The sequence below is a fragment of the Suricata suricatta genome, chromosome 4 (genome assembly GCF_006229205.1).
Source record: "Suricata suricatta isolate VVHF042 chromosome 4, meerkat_22Aug2017_6uvM2_HiC, whole genome shotgun sequence".
Classification (NCBI taxonomy): Eukaryota; Metazoa; Chordata; class Mammalia; order Carnivora; family Herpestidae; genus Suricata; species Suricata suricatta.
This window is the reverse complement of record NC_043703.1, coordinates 89,557,829-89,573,778: the sequence shown is the minus strand read 5'-3', so window position 1 is coordinate 89,573,778 and position 15,950 is coordinate 89,557,829. Positions and strand designations below refer to the sequence as shown.

The window sequence follows — 15,950 nt, the reverse complement described above, 5'->3', positions numbered from 1 at the left end:
TGTTCTAGGTGATGTCCCAAAGGCAATGAATATGGATTCCAGGAAGTGAAAAAGTAACTTCATGTCTGTTCTTTAAAAAAAATGTTTTTAATGTTTATTTATTTTGAGGGAGAGAAAGACAGTGCAAACAGGGAGGGGCAGAGAGAGAGGGAGATATAGAATCCGAAGAATGGTCCAGGCTCTGAGCTGTCAGCACAGAGCACGATGTGAGGCTCGAACTCATGAACTGCAAGATCATGACCTGAGCCGAAGTCGGACACTTAACCTACTGAGCCACCCAGGCACCCCTATTCTCCTTTTTCATGGCCAGATCCAGGCAAAGAACACTTCATATAGCATTGAAAGTCACAACTCTAGATAGAAATTTCATCTGTCAGCCCAACGTTCTTCTTCTCCTTTTTAAAAAGGACAAATTTTAATCTGCCAGGAACAGAATGCTCCAAATGAAAGACTCTCCTCTGAGCCAAGTTGCTGTCTCCTTGAGTATGTCCATGCAATTTACAAACTGTATATTTTTTTCCCAAATTATTTAAGTTCAGAGGAGAAAGCAGCTTTGTTCCTATGTCTGTGAAGCTGACCGCTCTGAACTAGACCTTTATTTGTACATACAAACACGAGTGCACCCCAGGGCTGCTGGCACATTTTGCTCTAATTCGCATGCTTGGTCACATGGACACTTTCATGGGCCGACCCTTCGATGCACGCATGGTTCAAGCACAGCACCCCAAACACAGACTAACCAAGTGAACAATGCCTGGAAGACCTCACAGATTGGCAGGGCCTGGCCAGGAGCCATGTGGCAAGGAGGCTGGTGCTCCGGAACTCTAAGGAGACTCTGGCTCTGGCCCACTGCTCAGGGGGCACCCCACCAGTTTCTCAGTAGGGGAATTGATTGTACAAGCCCCTGTTGGCTCAGATCAACACATTTCCAACTGCTGCTCAGAGAGAGAGATACCCTCTGGTTACAATGTCTCCTTTTTCGGCTCTGCCAGCCTCGGAGCAGCCCAGTATCTGCCGGAGAAAAGATCAGTCAGTTTGCCTTTGAGTTCACTGTGGCCCAGTTAGGTTTAGCCTGTAAGACAAGGAGCAAGAGACAGGCAGAAAGGGCATGGTCCAGCTGTGCCTTGAAAGGAATGACTTCCGAGGAATTCTGTGCTTAGAGCTATGTGAGATGCAAGGAATCTCCTGTGTAGGCTGGATTCCAGTGTGTGCACACTCAGTGAGGGCAGCAGTGTTTCGCCTCCGTGAAATCAGGAGCCCTCTCCCTTCAGTGGAAGGGATAAGGCTGTTTGTGCAGACACTGCCCCATCTGTGATCTGCAACCGGCCAGAGGGGAAGCCTGGAGGAAGAGGGGGGGGAAATTAGGTATGTGTGCCTAAAGCTCAAAACTCTTGGGTTACAGATTCCATTATTTGTTTGTGAAACTCACTTCATGTCCTCAAGCCAAGAATGATGACCCTGGGTCCAACTGAGTGCCTTCACCTGCTGCAAAGTCAATGCTAAGTCAGAAGTTATCCTGAGAATGTCAGAGGATCAGGAGTGAGAAGGGGAGGGACATGGCCTGCTGGGCAGCACATGCCAAGCAGGCCTGGCTGGGCAAGAACCCCAGCTGTCAACTCTGAGGATCCCAGTGACAGGTTCCCACCTGGGATTCGAAGCAGCCACAGTCAGAATACTGTCCAGCCACCCCTGGCAAGGCACAGGAACAGAAGGAAGTAAGGGGGGTGGGAATTGATGGGAGGGGATTAACCCAAAAGGGGAATCACACAAAACAAAGGACCAGCTTGGGTCAGCAAGTTGGGCTCCTGGGCAGAGTTTTGACCTTCTACCTGGACTGTGTGCTCTTGATAACACCTGAGTACACACTCTATATCTTCATCCATTTTTTGGGCAGCAATCCCGGAGGGCAAAGGATCTAAATGCGTTGGGAATCCCAAATGATGGCAGAGGGATAAGCACCAAGTGTAGTTATTTATCAGTTTCTGTGTCTTTGCCAAGTTCCTCAAATGCAAGTTGAAGTCAAATGCCTCAGGAGAACAGAAAGGAATAATGAGCAGAGCCTTCATCCCTGTTCCCCCTCTTTTTCTTTCTTTCCTTTGTTTAAAGATGAGTGAGCACCCTTCGAAGGCAGAAGTCCAGGGATCCCAGCAACGACCCAGTCGGCTGCTTCTGCTGGCTCTTTATTTTGGGGGGCAGCTGGAGCCAGTTGGGCAGCTCAGCCCGATCCACGCTCTGTAACTGCTGGATTTATTTCACCCAGGCTACAACCCTGTCATGCCAGAGAGACAGGGAAACCAAGGGGACCCCATGACAAAAAAAAAATAGCTGTTTCTTTCCTTTGCTTCTTTTCTGGTTTCTATCTTGCTAGGAGTTGCACGCCCACCTCACTTTACATATGCCTTGTAATGCAAATAGCCTATGTCCTCCTTGTAAGGGGCAAGGAGTTAATTATTCTCTAGAACAAACAACACGTAAGGAAGGACCAGGTGAGAACCAAAGAAACTATCATATGCATATTTCAGACCCCTGCCTCCAAGGAACAGCACCTGGGCCTTTATCTTTGTTCTTACTGGTTCCTGGATGTCTGAGAGGACACATACATCAGACCACTGTCCTCGATAAAAACCCCAGACCCGGAACAAAGATGAGACTCATGCTCTTTTCCTTTCCCAGTCTTCTGGTTGCTCTGACCCTATCTCTCTATCTTCAGTAAACTCTACTTTCACCTTCTTCTGGCTCATGTTTGATTTCCACCCTGCTTGAGGCCAAGGACCATCTTGGCTGGTTCTGCAGGGAACCAGCCCTCCCCCCACCTCCCAGGTCCTCAGACCAGGCTTGTTGGCATCACCAGGAAGTGGAATAGGTCCTGGCAGAACAAGAGCTGGAAACACAGGCTTCAGGGAGATCCCCATGCACTAGCATATTTACATCCATATAGCTCAGACGCGTCCACTCCTCCCGCCTGCTGACGCATTCCTGGAGGAAAGACTCCCTAAGGACACACGGTAAACACCTCACAGGAATAATGGTGGACACACTCTGAGGACAAACATAGATCTGGATACTCCTGCGCACCCTTTGGGGGCCCAGGGAGGACCATGAATAATCTAGCAGGCAATCTCCATCCTTTCCATGGATCTTGCCCTGGCCTCTGGGCTACATGTGGGCATAGGTCTAGATGCTTCTCCACTTGGGTGTGTGTGTATGGGTGGGGGGATCAGATTTTCTTTTCAACTGCTGTCCAGGGAGGGGAACGTTCACCCTCTAGTACCAACTTCTATTGTCATAAAGGCATGTGACTTTGGTTCCAGGGAACTGACCTGAGGTCATACATCCAGCTAGGTGATGAGGAGAGAGCATTGTCCAGACGGCCTCCAATCCCTGGGCTGTGGGATCCAGGAGATGTGTTCTTGCGCACAAACCCGCGTAGGTGCAGCCTCGGCGAGAGGCCTGGAGCCGGGACGATGAGGCCGCCCGCACTTGCCCACATTGTACAGTGGGGAGGAAGACGATATCCTTCTTTTCAGAAGGGTAAGGAGATGTGGATCTATTTCAAGAACTGGTTTTTGTTGTTGTTGTTGTTGTGTAACATCTCTGCACTATTTAGGTTTTTTTTTTAAATTTTTTTGTAACTTTTATTTTTTTTAGAATATAACACTATTTTTTTAACATATGCAATTATTTTCCATCATTTACAATACAGTAGTTACAATTACACTCCAAATGGATAAGCAAAGGAAGTGGTTTTGAAAAGTCCCATTCACTTTTTGCCTAAAACCTCTCATGTTAAAAATAAGATGTGTTCATTTAGAAAGTTCATAAAATACAGAGGAATGGAAGGAAAATAAAAGTTACCTATAATCTCACAGAGCGTTAGCTTTCTGAATGGCAAAAAATCGAACCATATTGCCTCTTGAGAGATCAAGTAACCTTTCATTCTTCCTCCATTTTTGCGTTTCTGGCTGAGCACAGTGGGGTAATTATTGAACCACCATTTCCCTCTCTTGTGTCTGGGCTTGAAGTCCTTGGCACGAGCAGGAAATAAAAGATGACCCCCAAGGCTAAATGGTGACCTTCAGGAAGTGGCCCTTACCCACTGCAAAGCAGGGGCTCTCTGACCCGACTGTGTGTGAGGCAGAGGGCATTCCTCCAGAAAGGCCCTTGGATCCAGGGGCTGGCAAAGCCAGCTCTGCTGAGCTTGATTAGCATACTTGAGGGAGGAGGGTCTGAATTCCTCGCTCCAGGGAGGCTGGCCGGCCACCTGGCCCCATTTGGCAGGGCTGCCAGGCTCCGTGTCACTGTTGCATGGGCCATCTCGTTTGTCAAAACACTTCCTGCTGGCAGTCCAGTCTGGGACAGGAAACATGCTGTTCGCACAGACCCCAGCTCTGCGAGCCGAGCTGCCTTCCTCTCTCCTTTCCTCTCTCCTGTTCTTCCCTGCCACTCGGTCCCTCCCCTTTCTCCAGTGCCACTACCCTTCTTCTTTTCCCTCACCCCTTGTTTTTCTTGTTTTCCCTTTTCATCATCCCCTTTATTAGACACATGGCAATGTCAGCCATTACCAATATGCAGACACTCAAGTCTGGTCGCCTCACGGCACATCCGGGGCTACATGCCAGACAGTTATTTGTGTATAAAGATGTTCTCTACCACACTGCTTATAGAAAGGTTGGAAGTAACATATATCTTGAGAAAAAGGAGGAAAATGGTTAAATATGCTGGGGCATCAATGCCATGAAATATTATCTCATGGTTGACATTACGACTAATTGAGACATTTGGCCTTGTTTGAATACCAAAAAATATACATTTAAGAAAACAATTGAAGAATTCTGAACGCCAACTAATATTAACGGTATGAAGAATTTGTAATTTTTAGGTGTAATAATGGCATTTAAGTTCTATCTAAAGGTAGTCCTAAAAAAAAAATAATAAAGGTAGAGTCCTATCTTTTAGAGACACTGAAATACTTACAGATTAAAGTATATGTGCCTGGAATTTGTTTAAAAATAATCCTGAGGGGATGGGGCACCTGAGTGGCTCAGCTGTTAAACATGCTGACTCTTGGTTTTGCCTCAGGTCACAATTCCAGGGTTGTGGGGTGGAAGCCTTCATTGGGCTCTACACTGAGCGTGGAGCTTGCTTGGGAATCTCTCTCCCTCTCCCTCTTCTCCTTCCTGCTCACTCATGCTCTTTCTCTAAAAAAATTCCTCAGGGGACAATGTTAATGGGCACCTGTGGAGATGGAACAAGATTGGTTTTGAGCTGATTGTTGGAAGTTGAGTGATGAGTATATGGGAATTATTATACTGCTCTCTACATAAATTATGTAAAACTTGAAACTTTCCGTGATAGATAGTTTTATAGGAAAGACATCAAAATGTTACCTTTCTATTATGAAATCAGATGGGTTTAGAATTAATGAAATAGACATAGGAAAACCCTAAACAGCAGGAAAAGACAACAAAACTCCCGCTTTCAAAAGATCACAGGGATAGCTCAAGCTCTGTGCTCCCTGTCGGCCGGTGTGGGTCCTGTGCCCTCCTCTCCATCCCCTTGGCCACCAAGGCCCAGCAGGGCGCTGGCCTCATGAGTACAAGTGCATAGCCGCTGCACTGAGTCCTGTGGGCTTTCTCTCTTATTCTTAGATATATGAACTCACAACTACAAGTGATGGGTGTTATTGTAGTAAAGCTTTAAAGTTCCCTTAAAAAGCAACATAGTCAGTGGCTGTGTGAGAATGAACGTAAATTTCTTTCCACAGAGGAGAGCAACAGGGCAGCTCTCCAATGTTAACACAGTGTGCACTTACAGCCAGGGACAAACTTTTCACTGTTAGCATTGCACACTGACCGAAGGGTGGTGTCTCCAATGAGCAGATGGAAGTGACGATGACGTGCTCTGGAAAAATGCTGGATGGCCCAGAAAGTGGCTCCAGTGTTGATGGAGACATAACCCCAAAGGCATGTATGGTGAGTCTGACTACAGTTGTTCCACAAAACTGGGGTGTGGGGCAGGAAAAACCAATATGCATATGGAAATACACAGCTGACCTAGTATCTGCTATAATACAGGCCTTTTCAAAGTATGTGCATCTAAATAGTAAATTAAATATTGTAAGTAGACGTGTGTGACCATTTCATCTATATCCCTGAAACAGACATATCCAAATTGGCTAAAACACAGCTTTGAATTTCCTCATTTGGGGCCGTCCTTAACACTGGGCTCCATGAGGGAGAAGGCCTGGCCATGCCATGCTAACATTTACCTGAGGAAGAGCCCTTCCAGATGGCTACGTGGCTTCAGGTGTGAACAGTCCAGGATGCAATGCAGGGGCTGATGCCTGGGTAGAAACACAGTCTCACCGGGGTGTACTGGTGGGATGACCTGCAGTTTCATGGAGAACCTCTCCACCAGCATCCTGCCAAGGCAAGGAGCCAGAGAGCAGGGTCAGGAGGCGCACCTGCTCTGCAGCATGGAGGGAGGCAGGGGAAGGCCTGCAAGTGCCCCTGCCCCACAGCCGGAGCCTGGTGGGGACTAGACTTGCGGGGGAGACAGCGCCACCTGCTGATAAAGAAGGAGCCTATGAGATGCAGACTAAGGAACTATTCACCATCCTACTCTGTCATGCACCCCAATCCCTTCCTTGGGGCCTTAGTCCAGGAGCCAGAAGTCCTGGTCCCAAACCCAGAGCCACCCACTGGCTTTGTTCAGCTCAAACTTTCACTGAAGGCCCACGATATGTGGGTGCCAGGTGCTGAAGGATGAGTCAGACGTGGACTGCCACTGTAAGCCTAAGAGAAGCGTAAACAAAATCACCACAACAGCCTTCTACAAGTGGGTCAGCCACAGAACTGACCGTACAGTGCTGCCAGGGGCAGAGGAGAGAAGCTCTGGATGCAGCCAGGGTCACAAAGGGCATCGGCAGAATGAAGGAGCCTGGACTCTTCTGGGGCACGAGTCCTGGGGCTCTATGTGATCAGGGGGACTCCCTAGGGAGGTCTACTAAACTGCAAATTCCCAGGCCCAGCCCTGCCTTGTGAGTCTGAGTAGTAGATCAGAGCTGGGGGTCATGGACAGGGAAGGAACAGAGAGAAGAGGGGACACATTCCAACTCTATAGGGAGGGGTAAAAATTGTCAGGATGTAATGATCCATTTAAGAGGGAATGGGGAAAAGGGAGGCAGTTAAGGCAATTCCTAAGAACAAAGTAAATCTCTGTACCATGAAGGACTGGCCACGTGCATTGGTGGGTAAAAACAAGTTTCAGAATAGGAAGTGTGTATGTGTGTGTGCATAGGTATACACACAGACATATGTATGCACACACACATTCTTAAACACATGCAACAACCCCCATGTATCTGGCACACCCAAGTATGAGCTGGAGTCATCCCTAGGGAACAGGATTGGGGGGGGAGGGGAAGAGGAGACATTTCCTGTTTATTTCATACAACTGTGTTCTGCTTGATTTTTGTAGAGCTGTAACAGACATAGAACATGCATTTAATAACAATAATAACAGCAAAATCAAACAAGCTACTAAGTACTGCATCCCCTCCTCTTACTGGAGGATGGCCTGAGGCCGGAGACAGTGAACTTGGAGGGGGGACAGCACTTGGGACTCCCGTTAGGGTCTGGAACATGAGCAGGTGCCACTGGCCAAGCAGGCAGCCCACCACTTGCCAGATGAAATCTATCTCACTTTCTGGCCAAGGGACCCAAGAAAATGTGCTGATGCACGTCATAAGGTCATCCTGAGGATGAAATGACACAAGGTGTGGAAATGACATGAAAATACCAGGGAGATTCTGATCTTGTAGCCTTTTACAAGCAGCCTCTGCAAACCACCATGCAAATGGTAAAACGGTCTCCTGTTTTGTTAATTTCCTTGCCATTTAAGGTTTTGAGTATCTATGGCTTATGTTGCTTTTGTATTTTAAAAAACGTACAACTTATTAAAAGTCTAAAGGAATTAGGCTCATCTGTAAATGGGTCTTAGCCCTGTCCCCCAAATCATCGTACAAAGGGACTTCTGTGATTCTAAATATAATGTATGTGCATTATTAAGAGTTCTGAGATGACTCTTACATGTCTAATTGGGGATTTCCTGTGCAGGCCCAAAGTGAGGATAAAGGATGATGTTGTAGTTTAAATATTCCCTCCTCCCTCTCCCCAGCACAAATAAGGTCTTTTAACTCTAAGAAATAGAGACTGTAGGATGGCATCCATTCAAGATGCAAGCCAATCCTTAGAGCGTGAGGGGATGTTCTGGCTCTAGAAGCTTGTGGGGGTCTTTTCTACAACAGGCATCTGTGGCAGCCATGTGACTCCTGGTCACAGACAACTGTTCTGGCAGATGGTGCTGGCCCCCAGCCCCAGCCTCACCCCTTCCAGATCCACATCTCTCCTCGGCCCCATTCATGGATGTAAGAGGCTGCTAGCTTTGTCTATCAGTGAGTAATTTTCTTTGAAGCAGAATGTGGAAATGTCCCATCAAAAATGATCCCACATCAAAACAACCACCTCAAAGTAGCTGTTGTCAAAAAGGCTTTCTCAAAGTACTACTTGCAAATGTCATGTGCCCAGAAAATCATCAGCGATTTCAAAGCCTGGAACACCTGGCTTAAGCCAGTTCCCCAGATAACTCCCTTCTATAAGGAATTTCAAAACATCCAAGCCACGACTTCCAGAATCCTGGATGCACCCACTAGAAAGGGGAAGAGTCAGAATAGTTATTCTTGCTACAGAGATTTTAAAGAGGGTTTAAAAGGTTTCATTCCAAGGCTATCTATCCATTGAGTAGGTTATCTGGGAACAAATCCACGAGTCCCAACTTAGACAACTGTATTTGTCACTTATGTTGCCACCAAGGCACTCTTGTCCAAAGAGGCCCTTAGCCCAAACCCAGTGGCTCCATTCAGTCTCCACACTCCATCACATCTGCCCTTCTGGTTTCATCATGTGACTTGCACGGCATCCTTTCTCTGGGTCTCTAGGCAGCATGTGAGTAGCTCTCTAACTATCAGGGATGGCTGTTCAAATCTGAACACTCACAGATTTTCACAGTGGAAAGTAAAAGTTAGGAGGAGGAAGGCGTCCTCCCGATCAAGGCAAACTACAGTCTGCAGCCAACTCCTGCCCGTTTCTGTAAACATGGTTTTATTGCAGCACAGGCATGTTTATTCATTTATGCATTGTCTATGGCAGCTTCCCTATTACAATAGCAGAGTTGAGCGCTTGCAACAGAGGCTGCATGGCACTCAAAGCCTAAAATATTTTACTATTTACGAACACAGAGAGTTAGCTGATCCCTGGTCTAGCCCAGAGATGACTATCAGAAAAACTTGAGGGAAAAAAAAGCAAACATCCAGACAAGGTATTGCTCATAATCATGTCTGGGCAACAGAAGCAATGTAAACCACTTAGAGATCCTAAAATGGAGGCCCCAAAGAAGTCTGTATGTTATCACTCAACATTCCCTTAGTAAGTGGACGCAGAATGCTAACTTAAGAATAGGCATGTGGTAGGGGTAGGGGGAGGGCGCCTGGGCAGCTCAGTTGGTTGGGCGTCTGCCTTCAGCTCAGGTCATGATCTCACAGTCTGTAAGTTCAAATCCCGCTTTGGGCTCTGTCCTGACAGCTCAGAGCCTGGAGTCTGCTTCAGATTCTATGTCTCCCTCTCTCTGTGCTCTTCCCGTGCTCACACTCTGTCTCTCTCTCTCTCTCTCTCTCTCTCTCTCTCAAAAATAAATAAACATTAAAAAAAATTTTTTTAAAGCATATGCATGAAAACTTGGCCTATCAGTGCTCAGACCAACACTTAATAACATAACTCAGCTAACAGAAAAAGCAAAGCCTGAATAGGCAGATGCTGCAGGGCATGGTGACCAACCTGCCTACAGCCACATGGGCACATGAGGTGGCCTCATCCCCTGCAGTCTCCATTCCAGCCCCTCCTCAACCCTGGGTTCCTGAGGAGAGAAAGGAGGAAGGGGGGGCAAAAGGGGTAGGGAGAGATGAAAGGAGGGAAGGAAGCATGGGAGGGAAGGATTGAAGGAGAGAGGAACCAAGTAAAAGAAAGACGCACAGAAAGATCTATTCTGACTCTACTTCCCCCTTCAGCTACTGTGCATTTTTCTCTTCCCACCTCTCCTCCTGTTCTCCTGTGGGTCTATTCCAGTTACGTTCGTCCCCAGCAATCCACCAGAGCTGCTTTTGTCAAGGTCACCATAACCTGTACATTGTGCCCTTAGGCCCCTGTTCTTCTCTCTATACACTTGCTCCCCGGGTGATCTTGTCCAGTTTGTGGCTTTAAACATCACCTACACATGGTACCTCCCAAGCTTGCTTCTCTAGACTATGGTATCCAAGCTATCTCCTTGGCCTTACCCCTGGGATCCCCAAACGAACTCCTAATCCCACAACTGCCCCCATCCCAGCCTTCATCACTTAGTCTTTCCCAATTTAATTAGACAACTCAAAACTTCCAGTTGCTCAGGCCCAAATTCTAGGGGCCCCCTTCAACTCCCCTCTTTCTCCCATATCCTCCATCCAGTTTGCCAACAAATCCTCTCAGTTCCACCTTAAGAATATATCCAGAATTTGCCTACTCCTCACTCCCTCACTCTCACACCTCAAGATTACTGCCAAGGCTCATTTGCCCATCTTCCTTCTGCCCTCGCCACCTCCCACCCCTGTGCTCCCCAGTCTATTCTTGACACAGAGGCAGAGGATCCTATTTGGAGCAGTGCCAGCCAGCTCCGCAGGGGAAAAGCTCAGAAGTCAACCCACCCTTGTTCTTCCTGACCTCTTCTCCCCCACCCTCCCCTCCAAGGCTGCAGGTAAGCTCCCCCTGCAAGGTCCCCAGAGCAGCTTCTCCCCTCCTTTATAGCCAGCTGCTCACCAAGGCCTTCCCTCACTCCTCAAACAATCTCAAGCCTTCCACACTCCTCATGCCCCCTCTTTCTCCTAAGCACCCATCACCTATCTTCACTCAGGAGGGCAGAGATTTCTGTCTGGTTTTGTTTTCGCTGAATCCCAAGGGTCTGTAGCAGAGCCTGGCATAAAATTGGCACTCAGTAGATGTTTGCTGACTGGCTTTCTGGACAGGTGGATAGATGGGTGGCTAACAGGGTACCCTGAAGATGGATTCAAGTGTGGGCCCTCACCATCTCTGAGACACAGTGGTATAGATGACACGAGTCTACCCCCAGCCAATGGTCCAGTTAAGTCACAGCCAGCAGACCCCCACCCACATGACAGCACTGACAAAAGCCACCTTCTTTTCCCCAGACAGGGGAAGATGAAAAATGTCATATGGCTGTATTCCCCTTTAAAGATAGTTTTCTCTTAGACTATGGTTTTGTGCAGTTACTTTCCTAAGAGATCTGGTTCTATAAATTTAAGCAGACAACTGGGGCAGAGCAGGCTGTGTTTTTAGATCTCCTTATCCTCAAAGGCTTGCACTGGACGTTGACACACAGGTGATCAAATATTTCTCTAATTGATGAATGAACGTAGGGTTTTTTGTTTTTTTATGTAGGTTTAAGAAAAGGAAGCAGCTTGATAACTCATAAATGTACACAAATTGCTAGTAAACTGTCTAAAACCTAGAGCCAGTTGACACTTAAATCCTTTGTCTTGAGAAGTGGGTGCAGGGACTCCCCGCCGCCCAGAGTGGATGGGCCCTTGCCCCTTCCTGTGCCCACTTCCCCCCACCTGTGCTCAGGTGTGAGAGGCACCTCATCTTCATCCAGATCCAGGGAGTGGAGGTCAGGACAGCCATGCAGAAGCAGCTTCTCTTGCTCCTGCTCCAGGGCCTGTTCCCTGCAGGGAGATGAGAACCGAAAACAGAGGTCAGCGCTGTCCTCAGTCATCCAACCCTGACACTGGGCTAGGTCTAGGAATGGGGGCACGGCCCTGGACTCCTGCATAAAGGCCTTCAACGTTAGATCTGGATAGGGCAGGGAGAGGCATCACATTGCATCCCCTGTGTGCTCTCCAAAAAAGCAAACAAGAACAGACAGGCCTCAAGGAAAATTTTCACCACACAGCTTCAAACATGCCTTTGTTTGTGTGTCTTGTTTTGGATTTGCCCACTTTCTAACACATCAAGGCCTGTGCCTAGCCCCATCTCCTCCTGGGGTCCGGCCACACTGACCTAGAGAAATCCCCAGGCTCATGGCTCCTGGAGCCCCTGATACATGGCGTCTCTGGTCCCAAGAGCAGCCCTCCAGGTCTTGCTCAATCCCTTCCTCTCCCTACCCTGTGGCCTCTATCCCCAGAGGTCGGTCCCCACCACAGCCTGCATGCCCACCACTATCTTGCTAGACACCTCCCTCACTTCCCTACTGCCCTAACCCCACCAAACCCCCAAGCAGGCAGAGTGCATCCTTTGGCCTTCTCGATCCTTGCTCCCTCAACAGCCAGGGAGCCTCCCCAGACCTTGTCCTCCCCTCCAGGTGCTCACCTTGGATTTACCCAAAGGTCCTCAGTTCCTAACGACTTCATCTCCAGCCCAGGCCACTGTCGAGTTTGGATCCTCCAAGCCAGCCACAAGTGGACGACTTCTGGCTGAATGTGCCCAGGGCCCTCTGAACCCACATGTCTGGGTCTGAATTCCTTTCCACACAGGTCCCAGAGTCCCAGCCATCACCCAGGTCAGCAGATGCACCCTCCTCCCAGGACCCCACACCATCACTGTTCACCCTCCTTCCTCTCACACCCTTCCCATCCATTCTCCATAATGCAGCCTGAGTCATCTCTGAAACACAGCAGGAATCACATCACTATCTCCTTAAAATTCTTCCAACTCGACCTTGTGTTTGTAAGACTTCTTGTGACCCAGCCCTGGTTCACATCTTGGCTGCACTCCCTGCTATGTGGACCCCCAACTCCCACTCTCCAGCGCTGAGAATTCCAGTCCTAGTCAGCCACCAAAATTATATGTCGTACCCACCTTCACATGTGTCGTCACCCATGCTGCCCCCCAAATCTTATCCTCCAAGGTTCAGAGATAAGGATACCTGTGGGGAGCCCCTTCTGACCCCCAGGTTAAATCAGGTGCCAGTATTCCAACCCCCTCCACAGCAACTTTCCAGCATGGGAGATACTAGTATCATTCAGTTAGATCTCCAGGTGAGAAGGGCCTACACAATCACCTCCATCTATCAGGCACCTGGCACAGGACCCAGCAAAGCAAGAACCTCCCAGTGCCAGGTGCCCTGATGAGCTTTACCTGCCCGCATCACCATCATGGCAATAGTTAGGCTGTACATCTCCGTCAAAGCTGCCTGCCTTTCCCCCTTCTCACCACAGAACACTTCAGTGGGAACCGAGAGGCTGCCACATGGGCATGAACTGGGCAGAAGAGAGCAAGGGAGTCTCCCTGCATCCCACCCACAGCAACCCTGAACAAGGGTCTGGATGCAGCAGAGGTCTGGGGCTCTCTGCCTTCAAGATGCCCCCCTGTGACCTGGCTACCATTCCACATGCTTACTATTGATGCTCCAGGAGACATACTGTGTAGGAATGAGGCAGGCCCTTCCATCCTGAGGTGAGTTTGCTGGGAGTCTTAGAGGACAACCACCCCCCAAGTTGCTGCCAACCCCACAGAATGAACATCCCCTTTCCACACTTACCGTTTCTCCTGCAGTAAGTAATCTAAGCTGTTGACATAGCTCTCTGAGGCCCCAGAGGTGAACTAGAGGAACAGGAGGTGAGAATGAGTGACAAATAGAAAGACAGATAGAGGGGAGGAAAAGAATAAAAGTTAATTTAAATTAAGCCCTTTATTTTATTAATTTTTCTGAATAGGCAATACATTCACACAATTAAAAAATCAAGAGGTATAAAGGCATATGGTAAGATGCGTCATCTCACCTGCATCCCCAGCCACCCAGGTCTCTCCCCACAGCCGACCACAGGTGTTTGCTCTTTGGTGTGCTTTCAGAGACATTTTATCCACAGACAAGCAAACAGTAGTACATTATAGACTCCCCCAACCCTGCCACCACCTATGACACAAATGGCAGCAAACTATGAACCCTATTCTATACTTTGCTCTGTTCAGTTAAGAGAATGGTTTTAATTACTTAAATTCAAGTTAGTTAACATACAGCATAGTATTGGTTTCACAAGTAGAACCCAGTGATTTATCACTTACATATAACAGCCAGGGCTCATCCCACCAAGTGCCTTCTTTAATGCCCATCACCCATTTGGCCCATCTATCCAACCACCTCCCCTCCAGCAACCCTCAGTTTGTTCTGTGCATTTAAGAGTCTCTTATGGTTTACCTAATTAATAGTATGTGTTGAGGGTCATTCCATATCAATACTAAAGAGATAAGTTAAAAAAAAAACTTTCTAATGTAGGACTAGAACATAATGTATTAATTCCCTAGTGGTGGGCATTTAGATTACTGACAATCTTGGGCTATTATAATAATTAAGTCCTACTCTCAGAATAAACTTTCTGGATTCATGGGCCCCTAAGTGTCCCCACAGTCTACCCAGAAACAGCTATTTATTCCCACCCAGCTTGAAGTTCATCACTAAGTCTTCCATTTAGACATGTCAATCCACTGACTAGAGTTAGCCCAAGTCTTTGTGCCTGGCCTAGCCAAGCCGCAGGCACCGAGGTCTCTCTTTCCCCCAGGATGATAACCCCAACCTTAGCCACAAAAGCCTTGAAAGCTCCCACACAGAAGTAGCACCCAGTTTGGCATCACCCCAAGCCACCTGTTGCAGGGGCTAGCAGCAGATATAAGGGGAGAGATGTATCCCAGCCACAGGGGTTCAAAGGCTGGGAGAGGTTGGGGGTATGCAATTGAGGAGGGATGGTTAGGGGGAGGGGGCCGACAAAAGGCAGTTGGGATATAGCCAAGGAAGAATGGCCAAAAAGGGAGTGGCCTGCGGATGATGAGGAGGGGTGGCAAAGAGAGAAGGCCAAGGGTGGTCATTGGCTTACCGAGGTGTGGATGTCCACCACTGGATCTGTAGCCCTCTGGCTTGGACCTTCCATATTCCAGAACAGCTCCTCTAGCAAGGTCAGGCTCCCCCGGGGGTCCGAGTCCTGGGGCTCCTGGCCTAACTCCTCAGGCAGCTGGGGAGTCCATGTCTTCAGGCCCTGAGGACCCCCTGGGCCCACCCTCCGCTGTGCTGGGGCCCCCCTACTGGCCTGTGGTGCCCTCAGGTTCAGGAATTCTATGGGTGGTGGGCTCCAATCAGTGAGGAACATGTCCCCAGCTGCATGCACTTTGGGCTTCTTTGACAATTTGGGAGTTGGAGCTGAGGTGGGACTGCAGCTGCGCCGGGTGGGGTGGTGGAGCCTCTGGTGCAGAGGATGGTTGAAGCAGCCGCTCTTCAGGTTAGGCGAGGTGGGCACCACATCAGCTGCCTGGACCCCTGTGGAGGGGACAGAGTATTATGGTGTTCCACCACCTGCCCACTACCATCCCAGTTGAGGAGAGGGGGCACCTCAAGATTGCTGTGGGCAGGATGCAAAGGGAATCCCTCAACCATGGGTTGCCCACTTCCTTGTGGCCCCAAGCCTCAGAATGGCTCTACCTGTGCAGGTGAGAATGCCTACCTTCTCTCTGAGGAAGGGCTAGTCGAGTCTTCTGCGGCGTGGCCATCTGTAAACCACTAGACGTTCTGTCCTGGAAAGAACTTCCTGTCAGGTGAGGTGAGCCTCCAGAAAAAAGCTAAATGCTCTGAAGCCCTAGATTCCCTACAGAGGAGGGCGTGGGCCCACTGGTGCTCAGGAGACAAATCCCCCTCCAGCTCTACCCTAAGGACCAAGCCAAGTGCACCATGAAGATCAAGTTGTTGAGGTGAAAGGGACTCCATGTGACCTCTCATTTCAAGGATGTGATAGTCAAGTGTAAGGACATCACCATTTTTTACAAACCTGCATAAAATTAAAACCCAGAGGTGGTCCAACACGC

General features: G+C 48.6%; 1 protein-coding gene across 2 annotated transcripts in view; it reads right to left on the bottom strand.

Moving 5' to 3' along the window:
* FAM178B (family with sequence similarity 178 member B) overlaps positions 1-15,950 on the bottom strand; it is a 109,989-nt gene that overhangs the window by 73,153 nt on the left and 20,886 nt on the right. The window contains exons 2-6 of one of the 2 annotated variants that reach the window (XM_029936213.1): positions 15,593-15,662; positions 14,972-15,408; positions 13,642-13,703; positions 11,720-11,827; positions 6,269-6,421 (exon numbers count right to left, since the gene is read on the bottom strand). In XM_029936213.1, the coding sequence (XP_029792073.1) occupies positions 6,269-6,421; positions 11,720-11,827; positions 13,642-13,703; positions 14,972-15,408; positions 15,593-15,638 (806 nt within the window). In that variant the 5' untranslated portion in view covers positions 15,639-15,662. The remainder of the gene's footprint in view (positions 1-6,268; positions 6,422-11,719; positions 11,828-13,641; positions 13,704-14,971; positions 15,409-15,592; positions 15,663-15,950) is intronic. The other variant, XM_029936214.1, reaches the window with a different exon arrangement.